Source organism: Stegostoma tigrinum, chromosome 14, assembly GCF_030684315.1.
Source record: "Stegostoma tigrinum isolate sSteTig4 chromosome 14, sSteTig4.hap1, whole genome shotgun sequence".
Taxonomy (NCBI): domain Eukaryota; kingdom Metazoa; phylum Chordata; class Chondrichthyes; order Orectolobiformes; family Stegostomatidae; genus Stegostoma; species Stegostoma tigrinum.
Genome location: NC_081367.1, coordinates 48,939,977 through 48,964,660, shown reverse-complemented (window position 1 = coordinate 48,964,660; position 24,684 = coordinate 48,939,977). Strand labels below are relative to the sequence as shown.

Here is a 24,684-nt window from a genome sequence, read left to right as displayed (position 1 = left end):
CTGATCTCCTCCCCCAGTACATTAACAGCTCAGTCAATTACCTAAGCAATTTCCCACCGCTACCACCTCATTCTGTTCCTAAAGTGTAGCCTCCATAAACTGGAGTGTCCTTTGTCTCATAATGGGAAACCTACCATTCAAAACACAAGGTCACTGGCCTCTGTTATACTGGAAATTACAATATCAAGCTGATCATTAATCTTTTCAATAGAACTGTCATAAGCTTAGTGCAGTAAGCCTAATCAAAGAAACAAACTTCAAAAGATTGTTTTACTTTTTAACAACATATAACTAACCTCTTGGTTTAACTGTGCAGGATCCTGCATTATTTTATGGAGAATAACTGCAGTTGTGTTAACCTCTTGCACATTTAAGTTTTCTGGTTTCGATGTCAGCACCACAGTTTGAAACGCAGTAGTGTCGATGGTGGTATCAGTGAAATCAGCCTGGGTGAAAAATAACAGCAGGTGGACATAGTCATGGCATTTTGGAAACACAAAACAGGTTTATCAGCAAATCAAAATAATAAGAGTTATGAGCATTTCAGGTGGCAATGCACATCAGAACTAAAACAAAATAGCAAAACTGCTTCCTTAATAAGATTAACCAAAATAATTTGTCATAGTAATGTCAAAAGTAATGATACACTAACCTTACGTCACAAAACGACAAGTGCTCAACTTAAATGGCTGAATTTTGCAATAGAAATAATCGTGAGACATTAGGGATGGAAGTTTCATTCCCAAGGCTAACTGTGAACATGGATAGAAAAATCAGACGGACATCTGTTTATGGGCTACACCATTGCATTTGTTTCAGCTCATTAAATATTCACAACTGGGTAAAATGCCAATTTGCGGAGGCAGGCAGGCATTTATCATCCAGATGTGAATGGGAGTATATATTTAAACAACCAATTGGAGGAGGAGGCTCCATGAACATCCATATCCTTAATAGTGGTGAATATCAGTATTTAAGGCTACACGCTTAGAATGATTTTTAGCCAGAAGTGCTGGCTGGACATCCATCTCAGCCTCCTGCTGAAATTCCCAAAATCACTGGTTCTAATTTCAGTCAATTCAATTCACTCTTTATGAAATGAAGAAACAGCTGAATGTACTGAATACTGCAAAGGTTATGGACCCTGATGGTATACTAGCAGTACTAGTGAAAACTTGTACTCCAAAACTAGCCACATCCCTGGCCAAGCCTTTCCAGAACTGCCAGACCCTGGAATTGACCAAAAACTGTGGAAAATTGGTAGATGTGTCAGAACATATCCAATCCAGTTAATTTCTGTACTGACAGTCTACTGTTGTTCATCAACAAAATTAAGAGAGAAAGAACCTAAAAGAAATGCGGCTGCTGGAAATCAGCAACAAAAACAGAAGTTGCTTGAAAATCTCAGTAGGTCAGGGAGCATCTGTGGAGAGAAATCAGACTTAACATTTTGGGTCCAGTGACCCTTCTTCAGAAAAGGTTGTCAAACACTGTCAAAATTGATAGTCCTGTCAAGCAGCACCTACTCAGCAATAATCTTGCCACCCTGTGATCATTCTGAGTTTCATGAGAGTTTCAAAAATCATTACAACCTTGATCCAGACGTAGACAAAAGAAATAAATTTCAGAATGTCTATTCTTGACATCGATGCAGTAGTTGTTTGTGTTTTCTAAAAAGGAGCCTTTGTAAAATCGAAGTCAATGGGAATCAGAAGAAAACATTCCAAACTTTAACACATATTTAACTCAAAGGAAGCTGGTTGTATTTATTGGCACTCAGCCATGCTGCTGAAACTGTCCGTCACTACCTACATGTGAAAACCCTACAACTAATCAACTCCATAATCAGCAACTGATACTCAATGTGTATCTTGGAAACTATCTCAGCTCCCAAGTGCGTAACCATCAACGGGCTCCCATTGAAATTATTCCTCATACCACCTCTCTTCAATATTTTTATAAATGGCCTCTTTCCCACAAGTCATGGTTCTTCATGTATTCTATCAACTTATCACCGGCTTCTATAGCTAAATACCTTCAAAACACTGAGAACACTCACTGAATCTGTCTATTTGCTGTAAGCCTACTTCAAAATGGAGACTTTGACTAAACACAGCCAAAACTATTGTTTCAGTGTTCCACCTGAATAACTTGAAGGCCAGGGAAGAACTTCATGTCCAATTCTGTTGGTGAACTTGTATTCACGATGCTACATTAAAAACACCTTGGCATCATTCTTGGCCATGTAGTGATCTGCCAGCAACAAACCCAGAAAACCAGATCCAAGGGGAAATCTCAAACAGAAACTGATGAATACCAGCAGAGGCACAACACGACACACTTTCTCATTTGCCTGGCCTAGCCATTGGCACCTTACAGCTGCTCAAATGGCTTAGAATCTGCCACAAAAATATGTCCAATAGTCAGCTCTGAGCAGTCATGAGGATTATATTTAGGGTGTTGAGGTCAATACAATTACAGTGGTTTTCTGTGTTAGTACAGTTTGAATTGCCTGATGTCACAGGGAAAGCATCCCCGACAAATAATGTCACTGCCTTATGGCTAATGCAGCATTCCCATTGATATTGGAACTCAAAAAGGAAACAACACATTTGTGTAAAATAACATAGCTCCCTGCTGCAAAATACATGAAGATCCATACCCTATAAACTGATGACAGCCCCAGAACTCAAGCTCCTCCCAGTTGGTTGCAAACTTTGCCAACCACTACCTAGTAATTGATCCGAGTGGTGAAGTGATGGATTTCAAACTTCCATGGAAAATCTGGACAACTCTAAACTGATTGAGGATTGGCCAGGAGGGATGTGGCCACTAACTCTGTCGCACAAATTGTGACGTTGGACATTCAGGTCAGATCATTGGTCACAAATTGAATTTCTGATCCAATTCTGGTAGCATCATGAAAATTAACACTGCATCAGCTGAAGCCAATAAATAGATTGTTGACCTTGACATTAACCTATAACGGTTTCCCCAGCTATATCAATAAAAAAAATTTAAACTGTTCATATTAAATCATTATTTACAATCTGTTACTGACTTACCAAGACAGTCTGCAGACTCGTGCTACAATTAAAGAGGACAGGGTCAGTCAGATTCAAGCTTTCATTGCTCAATAAACATTTTCGCGTTGCGAGTGGTGATCCATCTTACAAACAACAAACAAAAGATAATAAATTGACTGTTTTTATCATTGGATTAATTAAACATGATACAACAATTTGAAATTCCTTCTAAAATGGCCACAGAAATAGGGAGACATGTATTTTGCCTTTTCTTTACTTCGAAAGACAGCAAACTCGATTCAAGATTGTGGCAACAATTTTCTAATTTTCTGCAAATAAACTAAGAATTACTTAGAGTACACATTGGCAACATTTTTCATAAAATCTGATAATAATGTTATGTTTGAATTATTTCCATATACGTGAGAGATTAGAACACACTCTTTTCCATCTACATGTTGATACCCTTTACCCATCAACTGTTAATCTTTTTCTACGAGTATTAAACTATTCCTTCTTAGATCTAACCCCTCTACTCATGTTCTTATATTTCAACCAAATGAACTGCGGATGCTGTAAATCAGGAACAAAGCCAAAGTTGCTGGAAAAGCTCAGCAAGTCCTGCAGCAGTTGTGAAGGAAACTCAGGTGTCCTGAGGAAGGGTCACTGGACCCAAAATGTTACCTCTGTTCTTTCCTTCACAGATGCTGCCAGACCTGCTGAGCCTTTCCAACAACTTCTGTTTTTGTTCATACTTTTCATATTCCTTCACTCTACCTCTCTCAATTTACAAGTTCACAGTGGCCGTCTGCCTCATCCTCCATTCCAGTTCAGTTCATGCCAGCACACGTCCCTACTCCAACACCCATCAGTTCATGGGTGTTCCTTTTCAAATTCTCACCCTTTCTCCAACTCCAGTCCTCCTCTGAGTTTGTAGAGATATCCTGGCAAATTGAATGAGTACGGCTTTAGAGGCGGTTTTCAACTAATTAGAAAGCAGGAGGGTTCTGGTGAAGGTCTGCATAGACCCATAAAGCAAAAGGATCTGGCAGAAATGCTGGGTTATGATACCCAGAGTGGGACAGCAAGAGTCAGAGTGTAGAAACATTAAGAAGCACAAATAGGGCCAAAGGGGGAAAAGTTGATAAAAAAGACAGAATTAATGGATCTTTACTTTACTGTGCATAATATTCAAAACAAAATAAATGAATTAATGGTACAAATAGAAAAGACATGGTTACAAGGAGATCAAAGCTAACTATTCAGTCATATGTAGCTTCTTGAAAGGACAGGCAGGGAAAGCTTGTTAGTACGGGCTGGAATAAATTATAATAGGAAGAAATGATTGTGAATTGTAAGATTTAGAATTCATGTTGGTAAAGGTGAGAAATAACAAGTGGAAGCAGGCAGTGGCGGGGGGAATCCATAGGTCTTCGAACAGCAACTATGCTGTAGGACAAAGAACAGATCAGGAGATAATAGGGGCATGGAAGAAAGGTAGCACATTTATCATGGGTGACTTTAACCTTCATATAGATTGGGAAAATCAACTTGGCAGTGGTAGCCATGATGAAAAATTCTTTTGACCTGAGTCAAATTCCTGGAACAATATAGAACATAGAACAGTACAGCACAGAACAGGCCCTTCAGCCCACAATGCTATGGCTCCAACTAGGGATGATGCTATTTTTTGATCTCGTAATAAGGCATGCTTAATAAATAATCTCAGAACAAAACATTCCTCAGAGCCAGGGACCATGACATGGTAGCATTTAACATTCAGTTTAAAAGGGAGAAACTTAGATCAAAAACAACTGTACTCAACTTAAATATGAGTAATTATGAAGCATTGAGGGCAGGGTTAGCTGGGGAGGACTAGGAAAAGAGATTAACAGAAAAGATTGACAATGAACAATAGCAGATATTTAAGAAAATAGTTTATAACTCACAGCAAAGATATATCCCAGTGAGAAAGAAAGGAATCTAGGAAGGAGATAAACCAACGACAGTTAACCAATTAACTTAAGAATAGCAACAATGTGAAAGAAGAAAACACGCAAAAATTACTGGTTCTGCAGAGGATTAAGAAAGTTTTAAAAGCCAAGGAAGGATAACAACGCAAATGAGGAAGAAATTAAACTTTTGAGGGTAAACTGGCAAGTAATATCAAAATAAAGAGTAAGAGCTTTTTTTGATAGATTAAAAAGGAAAAGAAAGGCTAAAGTGAACATAGACCACATAGAGAAAGAGACTGGGTAAATAATAATGGGGCGCTGGAATACAGCAGAGGAGGTGAATAAATGCTTTGTAACAGTCTTCACACGAGAGGACAGTAAAAGCATTCCAAAAATATTAAATAAGGTGCAAAAAGGAAGGTGTAAATAAATGCAACTATCAACTGGAGAAAATATACAAGGGTAACTAATCAGGCTTAAGACTGATAAACCCCCTGAATGCAATAGAATCAATCATAGGGTGTTAAAAGAAATAGTTACAGAGGTAATGAATACACTGGCAGTAATATTCCAAAAAATCCTTAGATTTGGAAATCTCCCACAGAATTGAAAAAAGCCAATGTCAATAATTTTCAAAAAGAGAGAAGACTAAAAACAGATAACTATCTTCTGGTTAGCTTAACTTCTGTCATTAGGAAAATGTTATAGCCTAATTAAAAATGGTGCAATACCAATTAGAAAAAACTAACTGGATAGTTAAAGGAGTTGAAGGAACCAGTTGGATATTACAATTTGGATTTCCAAAGATGTTTAGTTAAATACTGCATATATGACTACTTAGCGAGATCAGAAACCATTGCACTGTGGCTATCATATTAGCGTGGATAGAAGATCAGCTACCTGATGGGAAACAGGGAGTTGGGATAAGGAAGGCATTTTCAGGATGCCATCTGTAACAGGGACCAGTGATAGCGCCACAATTATTTACAATATATACTAGTGATTTGGAAGAGGAAAGTGAATGTACAAGAGCCAAGTTTGTAGATAACAATAATAAGTGGGAAGGCAGGTGATGAGGATGACAGACTGCAGAAGGATGGCATTGGTTAAGTGAGTGGGCAAAAATTTGGCAAATGGAATATAATGCAGGAAAATATGAGGTTATGCACTTTGACAAGAAGAACAGAGGAGCTGAATATTACTTAAATAAAGAAAGACTGTAGAAAACTACAGCACAGAGGGATTTGAGAGTCCTCATACAAGAATCGCAAAAAAGCTTTCATGCAAGCCTCAGCAGATAATAGGGAAGGCAAAAGAAATATTGGCCTTTGTTTAAAAAAAAAGTGGAGTAAAAAGACTAAGCAAATCTTTCTAAAACTATACAAAGCACTAGGCAGACCATAGCTGAAGCACAATGAACTTAATCTTTGAAAAACATATTGGCATTGGAGGTAGTCCAGAGAAGATTCATGAAGTTGATCGTGGGTTTTAAGGAATTTTGTAATGAGGAGAGGCTGAGTAGGTGGGCTTCTACTTATTGGAGTTTAAAAGAATGAAAGACTTGACTGAAACATACAAGATTCTTAGGGTAATTGACAGGGTGGATGCCAAGAGGTAGTTTCTACTTGTGGGGCATGTCGATCGTGAGCCATATTCTCAGAGTAAGGAGTCACATATTTAATACAAATGAAGGTGTATTTCTTCTCTCAGCGAGCAGTCAACTGGTGGAATTTTTTTTTCGTAGAAGGCAGGATCATTAAGTATATCCAAGGCAGAGATAGATGTTTAATCAGTAAGGCAATCAAAGGTAATGGGGAAAAGGCAGGAAAGTAGAGTTTGGGAATATCAGATCAAGCAGGACATCATTTGAGTGCACAACATGCTTGATGTGTCTAATCATCAATTTCAGCTCCTTCATCTATGATCTTATTGATACCCCTCTACAAATTTCTCTTTCCCTCTCTACCTAGTTCACATACTAATTTCGATGGGGTTCCCTGCTCCCTTGCTTGATTACAACTCTATGATGCCAGCAGAAATTATAAACTTCATAAAATTAAAGATATCCAGAAATTCTCATTGACATATGAGCAGAGTTTTGATTCCAAAAGCAGCAGCTCCAATTAGAAATGGATGAGAGAAATCAAGTTAACATTTTAAGTTCAATGTGACTTTGGAACTATAGTTCATGTCAGACCCAACAAGCTATCTCTGATAATGGGAACTGCAGATGCTGGAGAACCCAAGATAATAAAGTGTGAAGCTGGATGAACACAGTAGGCCAAGCAGCATCTCAGGAGCATAAAAGCTGGCATTTCGGGCCTAGACCCTTCATCAGAGAGGGTGATGAAGGGTCTAGGCCCGAAACATCAGCTTTTGTGCTCCTGAGATGCTGCTTGGCCTGCTGTGTTCATCCAGCTTCACATGCTATCTCTGCTTGTCTCTGTTCAGAGACATTGCCAGACGGACTGAGTTTCTCCAGCACTTTCTGTTTTTATTTCAGATATTTGCTTTCATTGGAGGCATTGAGCAATAGGGAGAAGCTGAATAGGCTGGGGCTATATTCCATGGAGCGTTGCAGTCTGAGGGGTGACCAGATAGAAGTTTATAAAACCATGACTGGCATGGATAAGATAACATTTTCCCCAGGGTCTTTTCCCTAGGTAGGGGAGGCAAAAACTAGAGGGCATAGGTTTAAGCTGAGAGGGGAGAAATTTAAAAGAGACCTGAGGGGCAACTTTTTCACACAGAGTGTGGTCTGTGCATGGAATAAGCTGCCAAAGGAATTGGTGGAAGCTGGTACGATTACAATATTTAAAGAGCATCTGGATAGATATATGAATAGGAAGTGTTCAGAGGGGTATGGGCCAACTGCTGGCATCTGGAACTAGATTAATCTAGGATAGCTGGACGAGTTGGAGCGAAGGGTCTGTTTCCGTGCTGTACATCTCTATGACTCTAAATGAGTGAGTATCAAGAAACAGATTGGGTTTTATCCAGAAACATGAATATGGGGTGTAAAGTCAGAAAAGCTGACCATTCACATAAAATGGGAACAGCTGACAGGTAAGTATACAATCATCAAATAAATAAGTAGTTGTACTGTATAAAGAAGAAAGCTATAAACATTGAATAAATGTTAAATAGGCCACACATTAAAAATTCAAATTACATACCATTTGGATTCATAGTCTCACAGACCTCCTTTGAAAGACCGATGGATCCCATATGAATGGTGTCAAATGTCAGACTAGTACCATTAACAATACATGTAGATTTATTGCAAGAAGCCACTGGGGAAAGATAATAAATTTATCAGGAGAGTTTTCAATAATTTCTAACCGATGTTCTCCATCATTTTTGATGGGAAGAATTCAGGTTTCTCCCCTTTCCTCTTTGCTTCCTTTCTTCTCCTGAGAATATTTAATTCATGCTGTGTACACTGCCATGGGTACCAGCTACCTGTCACTGCCATCCAAGTATGTGAACTGGAAAGTGGTTGTTAGCATACTATTTTATACTTTACTGCTTCCAACTTTACTTTTTCAGTGGGGGAACACTTTGAACTTTTCCCCTCTCTAGCCCAGGTGTAAGAGATTAATCTGAATGCCCCAACTACTTTCTGAATTTAAATCAACAAATGCAGCACAAATCACTGGTAGAAGATAACACAGTGTGAAGCTGAAGGAACACAGCAGGCCAGGCAGCATCAGAGGAGCAGGAAAGATGACATTTCTAAAGAAGGGTCCCGACCTGAAATATCAACTTTCCCGTTCCTCTGATGCTGCATGGCCTGCTGTGTTACCTCTGACTCCAGCACTGGCAGTTCTTACTAACTCGGACAAATCACTGGTACTGTATCAGACGAGGTATTAATCTCTTTTTCAGTTCTACTCTAAAACAGGCCCACTTGAAGTTCATAGCCTCAAACAGCACTTGACATATCATGGTCTTGAATAATTTTAAATAAAAACCAAAATAACTGCAGATGCTGTAAATCAGGAACAAAAACAAAGTTGCTGGAAAAGCTCAGGAGGTCTGGCAGCATCTGTGGGGGAGAGAATTTTCTCCCCCACAGATGCTGCCACACCTCCTGAGCTTTTCCAGCAACTTTGTTTTTGTTCTTGAATAATTTTATGTCACTTCCACTGCATATCAGGAGTGTGACACACAAATTTGAGACCCATGTTCATTAAAGAAGAGGTGACAAACTCAAAAGTGCAGCGACTCTTCTTGTGTTGAAACTTTCCCAAAGTGAATGCTTGTCACCTTATACTTTTGATCTTGCTGATGTGTCTAACATCAGGGAGCGATCTCATGACCTAATTGGCAACAGTGGTTGCTTGTGTTATAATGGGCATGAGTTGGGGACCCACCAGAAGAGGCAGAAAGAAAAGTCCCAGCTAACCATTTCTCAATGGCCAGTATCACCAAGCATTTGGCTGCCTTGTTCAAACTATGGAAATTTCCTCACTTTGGCCCCAACTCCTCATTTACACAGTGCCACAATTCAGATGAACAAATTCTACAGGAATAATAAAAGCATTTATGATCTAATTATCATCATAGGCTAAAGCTCTCATCTCACCTCGGTAAAATACCCATATCTTAAATCCTGCTTCATGTTTGGTGTAATCTAGGACATAAAACCATCATATCCTCAGGAACTTCAAGTTCCAAATCACTCCAGAAAATTCAATTGAATTTACACCCAATCACCCATCAGAATCACATGGCTACTTAGATGATGTATGAGCAAACACAGCTCTCAAAAAATCTGCAAGTTTATTTTTGAATGTCTAAGACATCTGGTATAATTGCATTAAGTACAACCTTTATAATGCATGCTATACTTCATGGCCTTGTAAGGATCATAGGCATTAATGCATAATGCATTCCTATAGGGGCATAAAGCACAATGCACAAGTGTTTTGCAAGATTGCACTGTGAGGAATGCATTCAATGTGAAAAGAGAGAACTAGATTTACACAAAGAATGCAAGGATAAACGGTAAAGCTCTTAGAAACAGACAGAAAATTTTGTGAAGGGCACCCCAAGAGATGAGGCAAATAGAAAGATAGAGCAAGAATGAACAAATTAGGAGCGCAGAGAAAAATGATAAAAAAAATTATTTTAAGAAGAGGCGTGTTGTTATTTTAGTAAACATAAATGGTAGGGAAAAGAAATTTCAATAATAAGTAACTTGTTTTCATTTACAAGATCTTGACTGTGATTATAACTTCTGCAGTTGAATATTTAGGACTACATAGATTAAATGAATTCTACCAATAAAAAGAGCGACATAATTTAAAACAATGGAATCACTGGCTCATGTACTTACAATTAGTACAGTTTATTCCTGCCCATTGTGGAGGGCAAACACAAACATAATTCAATGTTGTTCCAATGCATGTCCCATTGTTTTTGCATGGATTACACGCACACGGGTTTCTGGGAGCTGAGGTTGTACTTCTGGTGGTGGTTGATAAGGTTGCAGTTGTCGAGACAGTTGTTGAGGTTGTATTTATGGGGGTGTTTGTTGAGGTTGTATTTATGGGGGTGTTTGTTGAGGTTGTATTTATGGGGGTGTTTGTTGAGGCTGTATTTACGGGGGTGTTTGTTGAGGTTGTATTTATGGGGGTGTTTGTTGAGGTTGTATTTATGGGGGTGTTTGTTGAGGTTGTATTTATGGGGGTGTTTGTTGAAGTTGTATTTATGGGGGTGTTTGTTGAGGTTGTATTTATGGGGGTGTTTGTTGAGATTGTATTTACGGGGGTGTTTGTTGAGGTTGTATTTACGGGGGTGTTTGTTGAGGTTGTATTTACGGGGGTGTTTGTTGAGGTTGTATTTATGGGGGTGTTTGTTGAAGTTGTATTTATGGGGGTGTTTGTTGAGGCTGTATTTATGGGGCTGTTTGTTGAGGCTGTATTTATGGGGGTGTTTGCTGAAGTTGTATTTATGGGGGTGTTTGCTGAAGTTGTATTTATGGGGGTGTTTGTTGAGGTTGTATTTATGGGGGTGTTTGTTGAGATTGTATTTACGGGGGTGTTTGTTGAGGTTGTATTTACGGGGGTGTTTGTTGAGGTTGTATTTATGGGGGTGTTTGCTGAAGTTGTATTTACGGGGGTGTTTGTTGAGGCTGTATTTATGGGGGTGTTTGTTGAGGCTGTATTTACGGGGGTGTTTGTTGAAGTTGTATTTATGGGGGTGTTTGTTGAGGTTGTATTTATGGGGGTGTTTGTTGAGGTTGTATTTATGGGGGTGTTTGTTGAGGCTGTATTTACGGGGGTGTTTGTTGAGGTTGTATTTATGGGGGTGTTTGTTGAGGTTGTATTTATGGGGGTGTTTGTTGAGGTTGTATTTATGGGGGTGTTTGTTGAGGCTGTATTTATGGGGGTGTTTGTTGAGGTTGTATTTATGGGGGTGTTTGTTGAGATTGTATTTATGGGGGTGTTTGTTGAGGTTGTATTTATGGGGGTGTTTGTTGAGGTTGTATTTATGGGGGTGTTTGTTGAGGTTGTATTTATGGGGGTGTTTGTTGAGGTTGTATTTATGGGGGTGTTTGTTGAAGTTGTATTTATGGGGGTGTTTGTTGAGGCTGTATTTACGGGGGTGTTTGTTGAGGCTGTATTTATGGGGGTGTTTGCTGAAGTTGTATTTATGGGGGTGTTTGTTGAGGTTGTATTTATGGGGGTGTTTGTTGAGGTTGTATTTATGGGGGTGTTTGTTGAGATTGTATTTACGGGGGTGTTTGTTGAGGTTGTATTTACGGGGGTGTTTGTTGAGGTTGTATTTACGGGGGTGTTTGTTGAGGTTGTATTTACGGGGGTGTTTGTTGAGGTTGTATTTATGGGGGTGTTTGTTGAGGTTGTATTTATGGGGGTGTTTGTTGAGGTTGTATTTATGGGGGTGTTTGTTGAAGTTGTATTTATGGGGGTGTTTGTTGAGGCTGTATTTATGGGGGTGTTTGTTGAGGCTGTATTTATGGGGGTGTTTGTTGAGGTTGTATTTATGGGGCTGTTTGTTGAGGTTGTATTTATGGGGGTGTTTGTTGAAGTTGTATTTATGGGGCTGTTTGTTGAGGCTGTATTTATGGGGGTGTTTGTTGAGGTTGTATTTATGGGGGTGTTTGTTGAGGCTGTATTTATGGGGGTGTTTGTTGAGGTTGTATTTATGGGGGTGTTTGTTGAAGTTGTATTTATGGGGCTGTTTGTTGAGGTTGTATTTATGGGGCTGTTTGTTGAGGTTGTATTTATGGGGGTGTTTGTTGAGGTTGTATTTATGGGGGTGTTTGTTGAGGTTGTATTTATGGGGGTGTTTGTTGAGGTTGTATTTATGGGGGTGTTTGTTGAAGTTGTATTTATGGGGGTGTTTGTTGAGGCTGTATTTATGGGGGTGTTTGTTGAGGCTGTATTTATGGGGGTGTTTGTTGAGGTTGTATTTACGGGGGTGTTTGTTGAGGTTGTATTTATGGGGCTGTTTGTTGAGGTTGTATTTAGGGGGGTGTTTGTTGAAGTTGTATTTATGGGGCTGTTTGTTGAGGCTGTATTTATGGGGGTGTTTGTTGAGGTTGTATTTATGGGGGTGTTTGTTGAGGCTGTATTTATGGGGGTGTTTGTTGAGGTTGTATTTATGGGGGTGTTTGTTGAAGTTGTATTTATGGGGCTGTTTGTTGAGGTTGTATTTATGGGGCTGTTTGTTGAGGTTGTATTTATGGGGGTGTTTGTTGAGGTTGTATTTATGGGGGTGTTTGTTGAGATTGTATTTACGGGGGTGTTTGTTGAGGTTGTATTTACGGGGGTGTTTGTTGAGGTTGTATTTATGGGGCTGTTTGTTGAGGTTGTATTTATGGGGGTGTTTGTTGAGGTTGTATTTATGGGGGTGTTTGTTGAGGTTGTATTTATGGGGGTGTTTGTTGAGGTTGTATTTATGGGGGTGTTTGTTGAGGTTGTATTTATGGGGCTGTTTGTTGAGGTTGTATTTATGGGGGTGTTTGTTGAGGTTGTATTTATGGGGGTGTTTGTTGAGGCTGTATTTATGGGGCTGTTTGTTGAGGTTGTATTTATGGGGGTGTTTGTTGAGGTTGTATTTATGGGGGTGTTTGTTGAGGCTGTATTTATGGGGGTGTTTGTTGAGGTTGTATTTATGGGGCTGTTTGTTGAGGTTGTATTTATGGGGGTGTTTGTTGAGGTTGTATTTATGGGGCTGTTTGTTGAGGTTGTATTTATGGGGCTGTTTGTTGAGGTTGTATTTATGGGGGTGTTTGTTGAGGTTGTATTTATGGGGGTGTTTGTTGAGGTTGTATTTATGGGGCTGTTTGTTGAGGTTGTATTTATGGGGGTGTTTGTTGAGGTTGTATTTATGGGGCTGTTTGTTGAGGTTGTATTTATGGGGGTGTTTGTTGAGGTTGTATTTATGGGGGTGTTTGTTGAGGTTGTATTTATGGGGCTGTTTGTTGAGGTTGTATTTATGGGGGTGTTTGTTGAGGTTGTATTTATGGGGGTGTTTGTTGAGGTTGTATTTATGGGGGTGTTTGTTGAGGTTGTATTTATGGGGGTGTTTGTTGAGGTTGTATTTATGGGGGTGTTTGTTGAGGTTGTATTTATGGGGCTGTTTGTTGAGGCTGTATTTATGGGGCTGTTTGTTGAAGTTGTATTTATGGGGGTGTTTGTTGAGGTTGTATTTATGGGGCTGTTTGTTGAGGCTGTATTTATGGGGGTGTTTGTTGAGGTTGTATTTATGGGGGTGTTTGTTGAGGCTGTATTTATGGGGCTGTTTGTTGAGGTTGTATTTATGGGGGTGTTTGTTGAGGCTGTATTTATGGGGGTGTTTGTTGAGGTTGTATTTATGGGGCTGTTTGTTGAGGTTGTATTTATGGGGGTGTTTGTTGAGGTTGTATTTATGGGGGTGTTTGTTGAGGTTGTATTTATGGGGGTGTTTGTTGAGGTTGTATTTATGGGGGTGTTTGTTGAGATTGTATTTATGGGGGTGTTTGTTGAGGTTGTATTTATGGGGGTGTTTGTTGAGGTTGTATTTATGGGGCTGTTTGTTGAGGTTGTATTTATGGGGGTGTTTGTTGAGGTTGTATTTATGGGGGTGTTTGTTGAGGTTGTATTTATGGGGGTGTTTGTTGAGGTTGTATTTATGGGGCTGTTTGTTGAGGTTGTATTTATGGGGGTGTTTGTTGAGGTTGTATTTACGGGGGTGTTTGTTGAGGTTGTATTTACGGGGGTGTTTGTTGAGGTTGTATTTATGGGGCTGTTTGTTGAGGTTGTATTTATGGGGCTGTTTGTTGAGGTTGTATTTATGGGGGTGTTTGTTGAGGTTGTATTTATGGGGGTGTTTGTTGAGGTTGTATTTATGGGGCTGTTTGTTGAGGTTGTATTTATGGGGGTGTTTGTTGAGGTTGTATTTACGGGGGTGTTTGTTGAGGCTGTATTTACGGGGGTGTTTGTTGAGGCTGTATTTATGGGGGTGTTTGTTGAGGCTGTATTTATGGGGCTGTTTGTTGAGGTTGTATTTATGGGGGTGTTTGTTGAGGTTGTATTTATGGGGCTGTTTGTTGAGGTTGTATTTATGGGGCTGTTTGTTGAGGTTGTATTTATGGGGCTGTTTGTTGAGGTTGTATTTATGGGGCTGTTTGTTGAGGTTGTATTTATGGGGGTGTTTGTTGAGGCTGTATTTACGGGGGTGTTTGTTGAGGCTGTATTTATGGGGGTGTTTGTTGAGGCTGTATTTATGGGGGTGTTTGTTGAGGCTGTATTTATGGGGGTGTTTGTTGAGGCTGTATTTATGGGGGTGTTTGTTGAGGTTGTATTTATGGGGGTGTTTGTTGAGGTTGTATTTATGGGGGTGTTTGTTGAGGTTGTATTTATGGGGGTGTTTGTTGAGGTTGTATTTATGGGGCTGTTTGTTGAGGTTGTATTTATGGGGGTGTTTGTTGAGGTTGTATTTATGGGGGTGTTTGTTGAGGTTGTATTTATGGGGGTGTTTGTTGAGGTTGTATTTATGGGGCTGTTTGTTGAGGTTGTATTTATGGGGGTGTTTGTTGAGGTTGTATTTATGGGGGTGTTTGTTGAGGTTGTATTTATGGGGGTGTTTGTTGAGGTTGTATTTATGGGGGTGTTTGTTGAGGTTGTATTTATGGGGGTGTTTGTTGAGGTTGTATTTATGGGGCTGTTTGTTGAGGCTGTATTTATGGGGGTGTTTGTTGAGGCTGTATTTATGGGGCTGTTTGTTGAGGTTGTATTTATGGGGGTGTTTGTTGAGGTTGTATTTATGGGGGTGTTTGTTGAGGTTGTATTTATGGGGGTGTTTGTTGAGGTTGTATTTATGGGGGTGTTTGTTGAGATTGTATTTATGGGGGTGTTTGTTGAGGTTGTATTTATGGGGGTGTTTGTTGAGGTTGTATTTATGGGGCTGTTTGTTGAGGTTGTATTTATGGGGGTGTTTGTTGAGGTTGTATTTATGGGGGTGTTTGTTGAGGTTGTATTTATGGGGGTGTTTGTTGAGGTTGTATTTATGGGGCTGTTTGTTGAGGTTGTATTTATGGGGGTGTTTGTTGAGGTTGTATTTACGGGGGTGTTTGTTGAGGTTGTATTTATGGGGCTGTTTGTTGAGGTTGTATTTATGGGGCTGTTTGTTGAGGTTGTATTTATGGGGGTGTTTGTTGAGGTTTTATTTATGGGGGTGTTTGTTGAGGTTGTATTTATGGGGCTGTTTGTTGAGGTTGTATTTATGGGGGTGTTTGTTGAGGTTGTATTTACGGGGGTGTTTGTTGAGGCTGTATTTACGGGGGTGTTTGTTGAGGCTGTATTTATGGGGGTGTTTGTTGAGGCTGTATTTATGGGGCTGTTTGTTGAGGTTGTATTTATGGGGGTGTTTGTTGAGGTTGTATTTATGGGGCTGTTTGTTGAGGTTGTATTTATGGGGCTGTTTGTTGAGGTTGTATTTATGGGGCTGTTTGTTGAGGTTGTATTTATGGGGCTGTTTGTTGAGGTTGTATTTATGGGGGTGTTTGTTGAGGCTGTATTTACGGGGGTGTTTGTTGAGGCTGTATTTATGGGGGTGTTTGTTGAGGCTGTATTTATGGGGGTGTTTGTTGAGGCTGTATTTATGGGGGTGTTTGTTGAGGCTGTATTTATGGGGGTGTTTGTTGAGGTTGTATTTATGGGGGTGTTTGTTGAGGTTGTATTTATGGGGGTGTTTGTTGAGGTTGTATTTATGGGGGTGTTTGTTGAGGTTGTATTTATGGGGCTGTTTGTTGAGGTTGTATTTATGGGGGTGTTTGTTGAGGTTGTATTTATGGGGGTGTTTGTTGAGGTTGTATTTATGGGGGTGTTTGTTGAGGTTGTATTTATGGGGCTGTTTGTTGAGGTTGTATTTATGGGGGTGTTTGTTGAGGTTGTATTTATGGGGGTGTTTGTTGAGGTTGTATTTATGGGGGTGTTTGTTGAGGTTGTATTTATGGGGGTGTTTGTTGAGGTTGTATTTATGGGGGTGTTTGTTGAGGTTGTATTTATGGGGCTGTTTGTTGAGGCTGTATTTATGGGGGTGTTTGTTGAGGCTGTATTTATGGGGGTGTTTGTTGAGGTTGTATTTATGGGGGTGTTTGTTGAGGTTGTATTTATGGGGGTGTTTGTTGAGGCTGTATTTATGGGGGTGTTTGTTGAGGTTGTATTTATGGGGGTGTTTGTTGAGGTTGTATTTATGGGGCTGTTTGTTGAGGTTGTATTTATGGGGGTGTTTGTTGAGGTTGTATTTATGGGGGTGTTTGTTGAGGCTGTATTTATGGGGGTGTTTGTTGAGGTTGTATTTATGGGGGTGTTTGTTGAGGCTGTATTTATGGGGGTGTTTGTTGAGGCTGTATTTATGGGGGTGTTTGTTGAGGCTGTATTTATGGGGGTGTTTGTTGAGATTGTAGTTGTCGTGATGGTTGCTGAGTTTGCCTCTGGAGTCAAGGCGATTACTGTTGCTGGAGTTGTTGATCCTGGAATTGACATTGTTGTAGTTTGTGCTGGTACTGTTTCTGAAAGTCAACATATATAAAATGTCAACATTACAGAGTCTAATGATGCGAATGGCTGCCCATCATTCCACTCCCACCATATTAACTTCCATCCACGCAATTTATACCAAGAAGTGGAAGCAGTAGATAGCATGTTAAAATGTACCTTTAGATTAGCTACTCCAGCACTATTCTACACATCTGTTTTAATTTCACAGTCTTCACATGTGATTTCTTCACTAATTTACTGGGAGTGGCTAAGTTATTTCAAAAGGTAGACAGCAGGGAAACAGAGCTTTTGGTCCAACTCATCCATGCCAACCAGGTTTCCTAAACCAAATGAATCCCATTTGTTTGTAATTAAACTTGAGAGTATTTTTCCTGTTATTACTAAGCTAAACTTTAAAATGATTCCCGTAATAAGACCATGAGATCATAAGATATAGGAGTAGGAGTAAGCATTTAGACCCCTCCAGCCTTTTCCACTACTCGATAGGGTATTGTTGATCCAACATTCCTCATATATACTTTCCTGCCCTGTCCCCATAGCCTTTGATTTCACTACTTAACAAAAATCCAGCACAGCCTCTACACATGGACTTTGCCCCCAAGCTCTTTGTGACAAATTGTTCCAAAAACAATGGTCCATGAACCGAGCATAGGTACTGCACAAAGGGGAAACCAAGCAGAGGCTTGGAGACCGCTTTGTGGAACACCTACACTCGGTTCGTGACAAGCGACTGCACCTCCCAGTCACGAACCACTTCAACTCCCCCTCCTGCTCCTTAGACAACACATCCATCCTGGGCCTCCTCCAGTGCCACAATGATGCACTCAAAGGCTGGAGGAACAGCACGTCATATTCCACCTGGGAACCCTGCAGCCCAATGGTATCAATGTGGACTTCACAATCTTCAAAATTTCCCCTCCCCGATCTCATCCAAAGATCAGCACCCTTCTCACCCCCGCCTCCTTGACCTGTCCGTATTCTCTCCCACCTATCCGCTCCTCCCACCTCACTGACCAACACCCACCCCCACCTCTGACCTACTAGCCTTATCCCTGCCTCTTTGACCTGTCCGTCTTCCCTTCCACCAACTGCCCCTCACTCCTCACTGACCAACCCCCATCCCAACTCCCTACCTACACTCACCTTTACTGGCTTCATCTCCACCTCCTTGACTTGTCCATCTTCTCTCCACCTAGATGCTCCAATATCCACCTTCTATCATCGCCTCCCCCTCTCTCTATTTATTTCAGAGGCCCCTTCCCCTCCCCCATTTCTGAAGAAGGGTCCAGACCCAAAACGTCGGCTTTGCTGCTTCTCTGATGCTGCTTGGCCTGCTGTGTTCCTTCAACTCCACACCTTGTTATCTAGTTAGAAGATTGCTGTTTTCATACAGCTTTACTTGTTAGTAACTACTTTTTGTCTTGAGGGTCGTAAAGGTTTTTGTCTTAGTAAGTTGCAGCTAAATTTCTTCAATGGTTGGCATGTGGTGTTGAAGTCTATTCAAAACTTGATTGACTTGATTTGGATCCATGCATTCTCTCAATTTTCCAGGTTCTTTCACTGCTATCATGCTGCTAATTCAGTCAGTGGGATTATTCCATCCTTTGCCAACTCTTCTATTTTGTCTTTTAGCCCAGACTTAAAAGTCGGCTCTTCTTGGGAAATGCTGAATTAGTGTCTCACTCCATTGCATTGGCCTCTCAGTTCTGTTTGTCTTCTTGACATGAGTATTGTTCCATCCTATCCCTTAAAACTTAGCTCTGACGGCTTCATTTTCAGTTCACCATCTTGAGCAATCGTACAAACTTGTGAAGCTCGTGACTTTGCACAAAGTACTGCTGTCTGCCTGATATTTGACTCTCACGACATTTTTTTCTTGTGGTCATCATTCAAACAATCATAAACCATTTATCCACTACACACCTGTTAGTACCAACTAAAGGGGTTCATCAGAATCATCAGTAAAAATCTCTCCAGTACAAATCTTTACAGGCTTGTGTTGTTTCTTTCCAGCTAAGCACTTGCATGAAAAATGATTCACTTTCATTTACATTTTCAAGTACAGTTCAAGAGTTAATTTAAAGTAGGTTCATCTAACAGAAGAAAATTTAAAAAAAGGTGAGATGAAATGAATGCTGATCATAGAGTATAATTTGTGCCCATAGTGAGATTCATTTTCATACTATACCTGTTGATAACTCGGGTGTTGCATTGCTTGTTGGATTTAGTGATGTCTCATACTGTATTTTGGTAGTAGTAGCTGATGGAGCAGGCTTACCAGATGGTGATGCATGATTTTCCCCATGTGTCGTTGTTTCTGGACCTAATGTGGGGAATGGGGTCTTCTCTGTTGTCCAGTTTTCCCTCTTTGTAGTCATTTCTGTTGTTGTTGGGAATGTTGTATCCACTGTTGTCCAGTTTTCTGTCTCTGTAGTTTCTGCTGTTGTTGGGAATGTTGTATCCACTGTTGTCCAGTTTTCTGTCTCTGTAGCTTCTGCTGTTGTTGGGAATGTTGTATCCACTGTTATCCAGTTTTCTGTCTCTGTTGTTTCTGCTGCTGTTGGGAATGTTGTATTCACTGTTGTCCAGTTTTGTCTCTGTGTTGTTTCTGCTGCTGTTGGGAACGTTGTATTCACTGTTGTCCAGTTTTGTCTCTGTGTTGTTTCTGTTGTTGGGAACGTTGTATTCACTGTTGTCCAGTTTTCTCTCTTTGATGTTAATTCTGGAGCTGACATTAGGAAAATCCTATTTACTTTTGCTTTGTATTCTGTCTGATCATTCCTTCCTGATTTGCACTTGCTGTTCTCTGAACAGACTACTAATGGAAAGAGCCTTTGTTTTTCTTTTTTTTTCTGCTTTTTTAACATATACCCTGGGGTTTGTGAAGACATTGATGGATGAGCTAGTGAAGGCTTCGCAGTACAATTCATTTCGATGGATTCTTTGGTCATGTTCTCATATTCCATTGTATTAGTGGTGCTGTGATCAGTTTGTAAATTTGTTGCAGCAATACATTCCTGTAAAAGGAAACGAGCAGATTTACGTCACTTAATTGCAGTTGTTCTGCAATTCTGAAGAATCTTGAATGGAAAGGAAGCAACTAACAATTCTCTTAGGAAACTTTCACAGTCCTCAACTATTATATGTATATTATGTAACTCTGTTATTTCTTAATGACTTAAGGAAGATAATAGAGAGCCATATATCCAAATATGCCTTAGATATCCCGCAATCTCGGAATTGAATAACTTGCAAGGCCATTTCAAAAGGTAAACCAAATGTCATCCACATTACTGTGGTCTGATATCACAGTTACCAGCCCAGGTGAAAGCAGCCATCTCCTTCCCTAAAGGACACTAGTGAATGAGATGAGTTTTATAGCAATCAATGATGGTCCCATGGTCATCATCAGTGACACTAACTTTCAATTCCAGATTTTGATTCCTAGATTTTAAATTTCAGCAATACCACAATGAGATTCTAACCCGTAAGCATGAGCCCCTACATCTCTGGATTACTAATCCAGTGACATCACCAATAGAGTTTTACAGCATTACACCACTTAGCTCTAAGGTGGTTATCAAAACCTATCTATTCTAACCAGCACATGGCCCAAAGTCTTGTATACTGTTGTGTTTCAAATATTCTTCTGAACACTTCTTAAATGTTGTGCACACGCTCACCTCTACCACCCTTTTAGACAGTGAGTTGCTGATATCTGCATCCTCTGGGTGAAAACATTTACCACAAATCTCTTCTAAACCCCTATGCCCTGTATTTTGCAAGTAAGTGTGGGCCACTCAGATGGTGAACAAAAGGCAATGGTGTGGTGGTGTTGTTGCTTGATTAGTAATCTAGATACCCACTTGTAGGGGTGACCACCTAATCCTCTGGAGATCCCCGTTCGAATCCCACCATGGCAGATGATGGAATTTGAATTTTAAAATATCTGGGCTTAAAAGTCTAATGATGAATTAAAAATTTAATGTAGCCATTGGCATAAATACCCATCTGTTTCACTGATGTCCTTAGGAAAGAAAATTTTCTGGGCATCTATGGGGTGATGTGGGCCATCAGCTGAAGCAGAATTATACTCCACTACATACTGCTACTTCATGGCACAGCACAAACCCACTCAGTCATTGCCATCAATAGAGGGGATCAACCTTGTTTCAATGAAGTCTATCAGAGAATACCAGGCATACATAAAAATGTCAACCAAATGAAAACCCAACATAGGTCTCCTGCTGTTCAAATAGCATATGAGGGCAAATGATTGCCAGGAGTAAATCATTTCCATGACAAATTCATCAGATCTAAGACAAAAAGGAAAAAAAAAGCTGGAGAAGCTCAGCTCAGTCTGGCAGTGCCTGTAGAAAGAAAAACAGATCTAACATTTTGAGTCCAGTCCTGTTGTGAAAAAGGGTCACTAGACTCAAAATCTAAACTGTATTTCTCTCCACAGATGCCAGCATTTGAATTTCTCCAGGACTTTCTGCTTTTGTCTCAGATCTCCAGTATCCACACTGCTTTGTTTTACTTTGGATCAGATCTAAGGCTCTGCAGTCCTGCCAGGATCCCACTCCACCCACCCCACCAAACCCCAATGGGTAGGTTTAGACCCTCCCCAACTATTCTGACAAAGCTTTCTGGAAGAGGCTAGCCTCATTCCAGCTCAGGTGCAACTCTTGTACTGATTCTAACACCCTCTCCTGCCCCAAAAATGATCCACAAGTGCCAGGAATCTAAAGCTCTCTCTCCTGTACTATCTCTCCATCCACTCATTCATCTGGACCAAGCTGCTACTCCTATACTCACGATCACATGGCCCTGAAAGTAATCCAGAGATTACTACCTTTTGGCGCCTGGTTTTAATCAACCGCCTAGCTCCCTGTCTTTTTCCACCTATGTTATTGTTACCAATATTGACCATATCTGTCTGTTTGCTCTTCCCCTTCAAAATGCACTGCAACCATTGAATGACATCCCTGATCCTGATATCAGTGAGGCAACATACCATCCCAGATCCTCTTTGGTAGCTGCAGAAACAGACCACCTGCCCGTTCCCTTTACAGTTAACTTCCCTCCCACTACATCTCTGTTGTTCCTTTCCACCCTCTTTTGCAGCAAACCCACCCATGGCGCCATGAGATTGGCTACCACTGCATTCCCCCACACAGTCATCTCCCCCAACAGTATATATGTTAGAAAGGTGGATGGCCACAGGGGACTCTAGTACTACCTGCCATTCTCTACACTGCCTGATGGTCATTTTCTGCCTTTTCAGTCTTTGTACACATTGTGATGACCACACAGAATGTCTTATTCATAAGATGGTTAGCATCATGGATGAGTCCACCCACAGCTCCAGCTCTGAAATGCAGTTAGCCAGGAGCGGCATCTGGCCTCACCAGCACACGTGGTCACCACAAAGAACTGAAGCTTGTATCATTTGTGAAATTACATGAAAGGGGCATTTCACAGGGGTGATCTCCACTGCAATGGTTTTCTTTAGGCAATGGGAAAGTAATGGGAACAATTTCTCCTCACAGTCACCCCATCACCCTCCATGCCACAAAAATGATTTAAAGGCAGCTGCACTTTATCTCAGTCGGTTCTATTAGTTCCCTGTTTCCAATATGAGTGTGGAGCCATTACCAAAGTTTTACAAAGCAAATGGCAAAGGAGACAAGGCAATGGGTTCCCTACTAAAAGAATTTCCACAGGACCAGTCAGAAATCTAATGCGTCTGAAAATGACAATGAGACTAAGTATACAGGCCTCCAAAGGGAAGTCTAAGAATCTATCATAAGTCTCAAACCAGACTGGGTCCCTGAAAATGTTTTTAAAATTTGTTCACAATTTGGCCCTGATACCAAAGGGGCTTCTTTGAATGTTTTCATACCCTCACAATCTTTCTTTTGCTGAACAGTGCGAAAAATTGGAAGGATTCACATGCTGATAACAAACTGATGAATGCTCACAAGTGGTCCTCTCCTCAGCCATCTCGAATTCCTGGAGGAACACTAAGAACTTGCAGCCTTAAGTTCAGAAGCAGGGTCACTAATAACAAGGCAAGACAAGCACCATGAATGATCATGGCTAGGATGGAGAGTGCAGCCCTGTCCTTCCATGAATGGACAGGCACCAGAATTTCTGGCTTTTCAGGCAAATGGATCCTGGGAAGATGCTCAAATAGTACTTGTATCTGCCTCCTTCACAGTATTGTAGTGCCTTCCCCTAACCCAGTCAACACTAGCCTAATGCTGAAGAGCACAGTAGATGTTTGACCCCAGTTCAATAACAGGAAATACATTTGAATTAAGTTGGCTCTGGAGAGTTTGCTGGGGTCAGCAGTGCTTCAGTAAAAATTCTTACACTGGGTTAGATTTCTTCACCCGGTTTTACAAAGACTGAAAATGAATTTAAGTGTTTGAAGCATTAGTAAAGTTTTGATTCTAAAAACTCATGTCCTATATCCAATTGTTTTCAGCTGCTCCATCAATGAAATTCCCTCCTGGCACAAAGGAAGATGATCATATAGTTGTTGGAGGTTAGTCGTCTCAGCCACAGGATATCACTGCAGGAGTCCCACAGATAGCATCCGAGAATCAATCCTCTCCAGCTGTTTCATTAATGAACTTCCCTCCACTATACGGTCAGAAGTCAGGATACTCGCTGGTTGTTTCACAGTGTTCAGCACCATGCACAATTCCTCAGATCCTGAAGCAGCAATTAGACCAGTGCTGCAAGACCTGAACAATATCCAGGCTTGGACTTACACTGGCAAGTAACATTTATGCCACACACACATGCTAGGCAATGATGCAATGAGCGAAACTAACCATCTTTGCTTGACGTTCAGTGGAATTACCTTTGCTTATCTGCCACCATAAACATCCTGGGAGTTACCACTGACATGAATCTTAACTTGACTAATAATATGGCAGATCGGGGGATGAGAATTCTACAGCAGATAACTCTTCTGCTGTCTCTCTAATGCCTGACCACTACCGAAAGGCACAAGTCTGGAAGATTCAATTCCAACAGCACTCAAAAAGCTCACACCATCCAAGACTAAATATCCCAGTGATTAGTACCCCATTTAACAGCTTAAGCATTTTCTGTCTCCACGACCAACACATGGTGGAGCTGCAGTCGATGCTCTTCAACAACACTCCAGTGCTCTTTTGCCAGCACCTTCAAAATCATGGCCTCCATAACCTCAGACAAAAGCAGTAGATAAAGGGCTCCGCTTGAAAGTTCCCACAACTTGATTTCTAATTAAATCACCATTCCTTCAGTGTTGCCTGCTAATAGCATTCTGGGTATACATACAGTATGTGGACTGTTGTGGTTCAAGAAGGTGACTGGCCATCACCTTTTCAAGGGTGATTATGGATGGACACAAATACAGGCCTTGCCACAAATAAATTATTCCTAACTATAAAACCCCGTTGCAAAGAGTATGGAAGTAAAGATCTATTTGAACAATGCTTAAAGTTTACCATTTCATTAAAACAAACATTGTCAAATAGTTAAGAATTCGATCTGAACAACAAAAGAATAATCTTACCAGAAATAACAGGAAAAGGACACAAAAATAGATTGGATTTCTTGCCATTGTACAGGTACAGTGCATGAACTTTCTGAAGAAATAGTTCCAAACTATTATTGTTACTGGGA

At 40.5% G+C, this 24,684-nt stretch overlaps 2 protein-coding genes across 2 annotated transcripts in view; both read right to left on the bottom strand.

The window, feature by feature from the left end:
* The window catches only part of LOC125457913 (adhesion G-protein coupled receptor G7-like), a 56,182-nt gene extending 45,602 nt beyond the window's left edge, over positions 1-10,580 (bottom strand). Inside the window, exons 1-4 of the mRNA XM_048542698.2 lie at positions 10,323-10,580; positions 8,158-8,274; positions 3,066-3,169; positions 297-446 (exon numbers count right to left, since the gene is read on the bottom strand). Of these exons, the coding sequence (XP_048398655.2) occupies positions 297-446; positions 3,066-3,169; positions 8,158-8,209 (306 nt within the window). The 5' untranslated portion in view covers positions 8,210-8,274; positions 10,323-10,580. The remainder of the gene's footprint in view (positions 1-296; positions 447-3,065; positions 3,170-8,157; positions 8,275-10,322) is intronic.
* Positions 10,581-12,503: 1,923 nt separating this feature from the next.
* LOC132210487 (integumentary mucin A.1-like) lies at positions 12,504-24,684 on the bottom strand. Its single transcript, XM_059650825.1, has 4 exons — positions 24,575-24,684; positions 19,277-20,015; positions 16,921-17,009; positions 12,504-12,524 (listed from the first exon to the last, which is right to left on the bottom strand). The coding sequence occupies exons 1-4, from the start codon at positions 24,638-24,640 to the stop codon at positions 12,504-12,506; spliced, it is 915 nt and encodes a 304-aa protein (XP_059506808.1). The 5' UTR covers positions 24,641-24,684.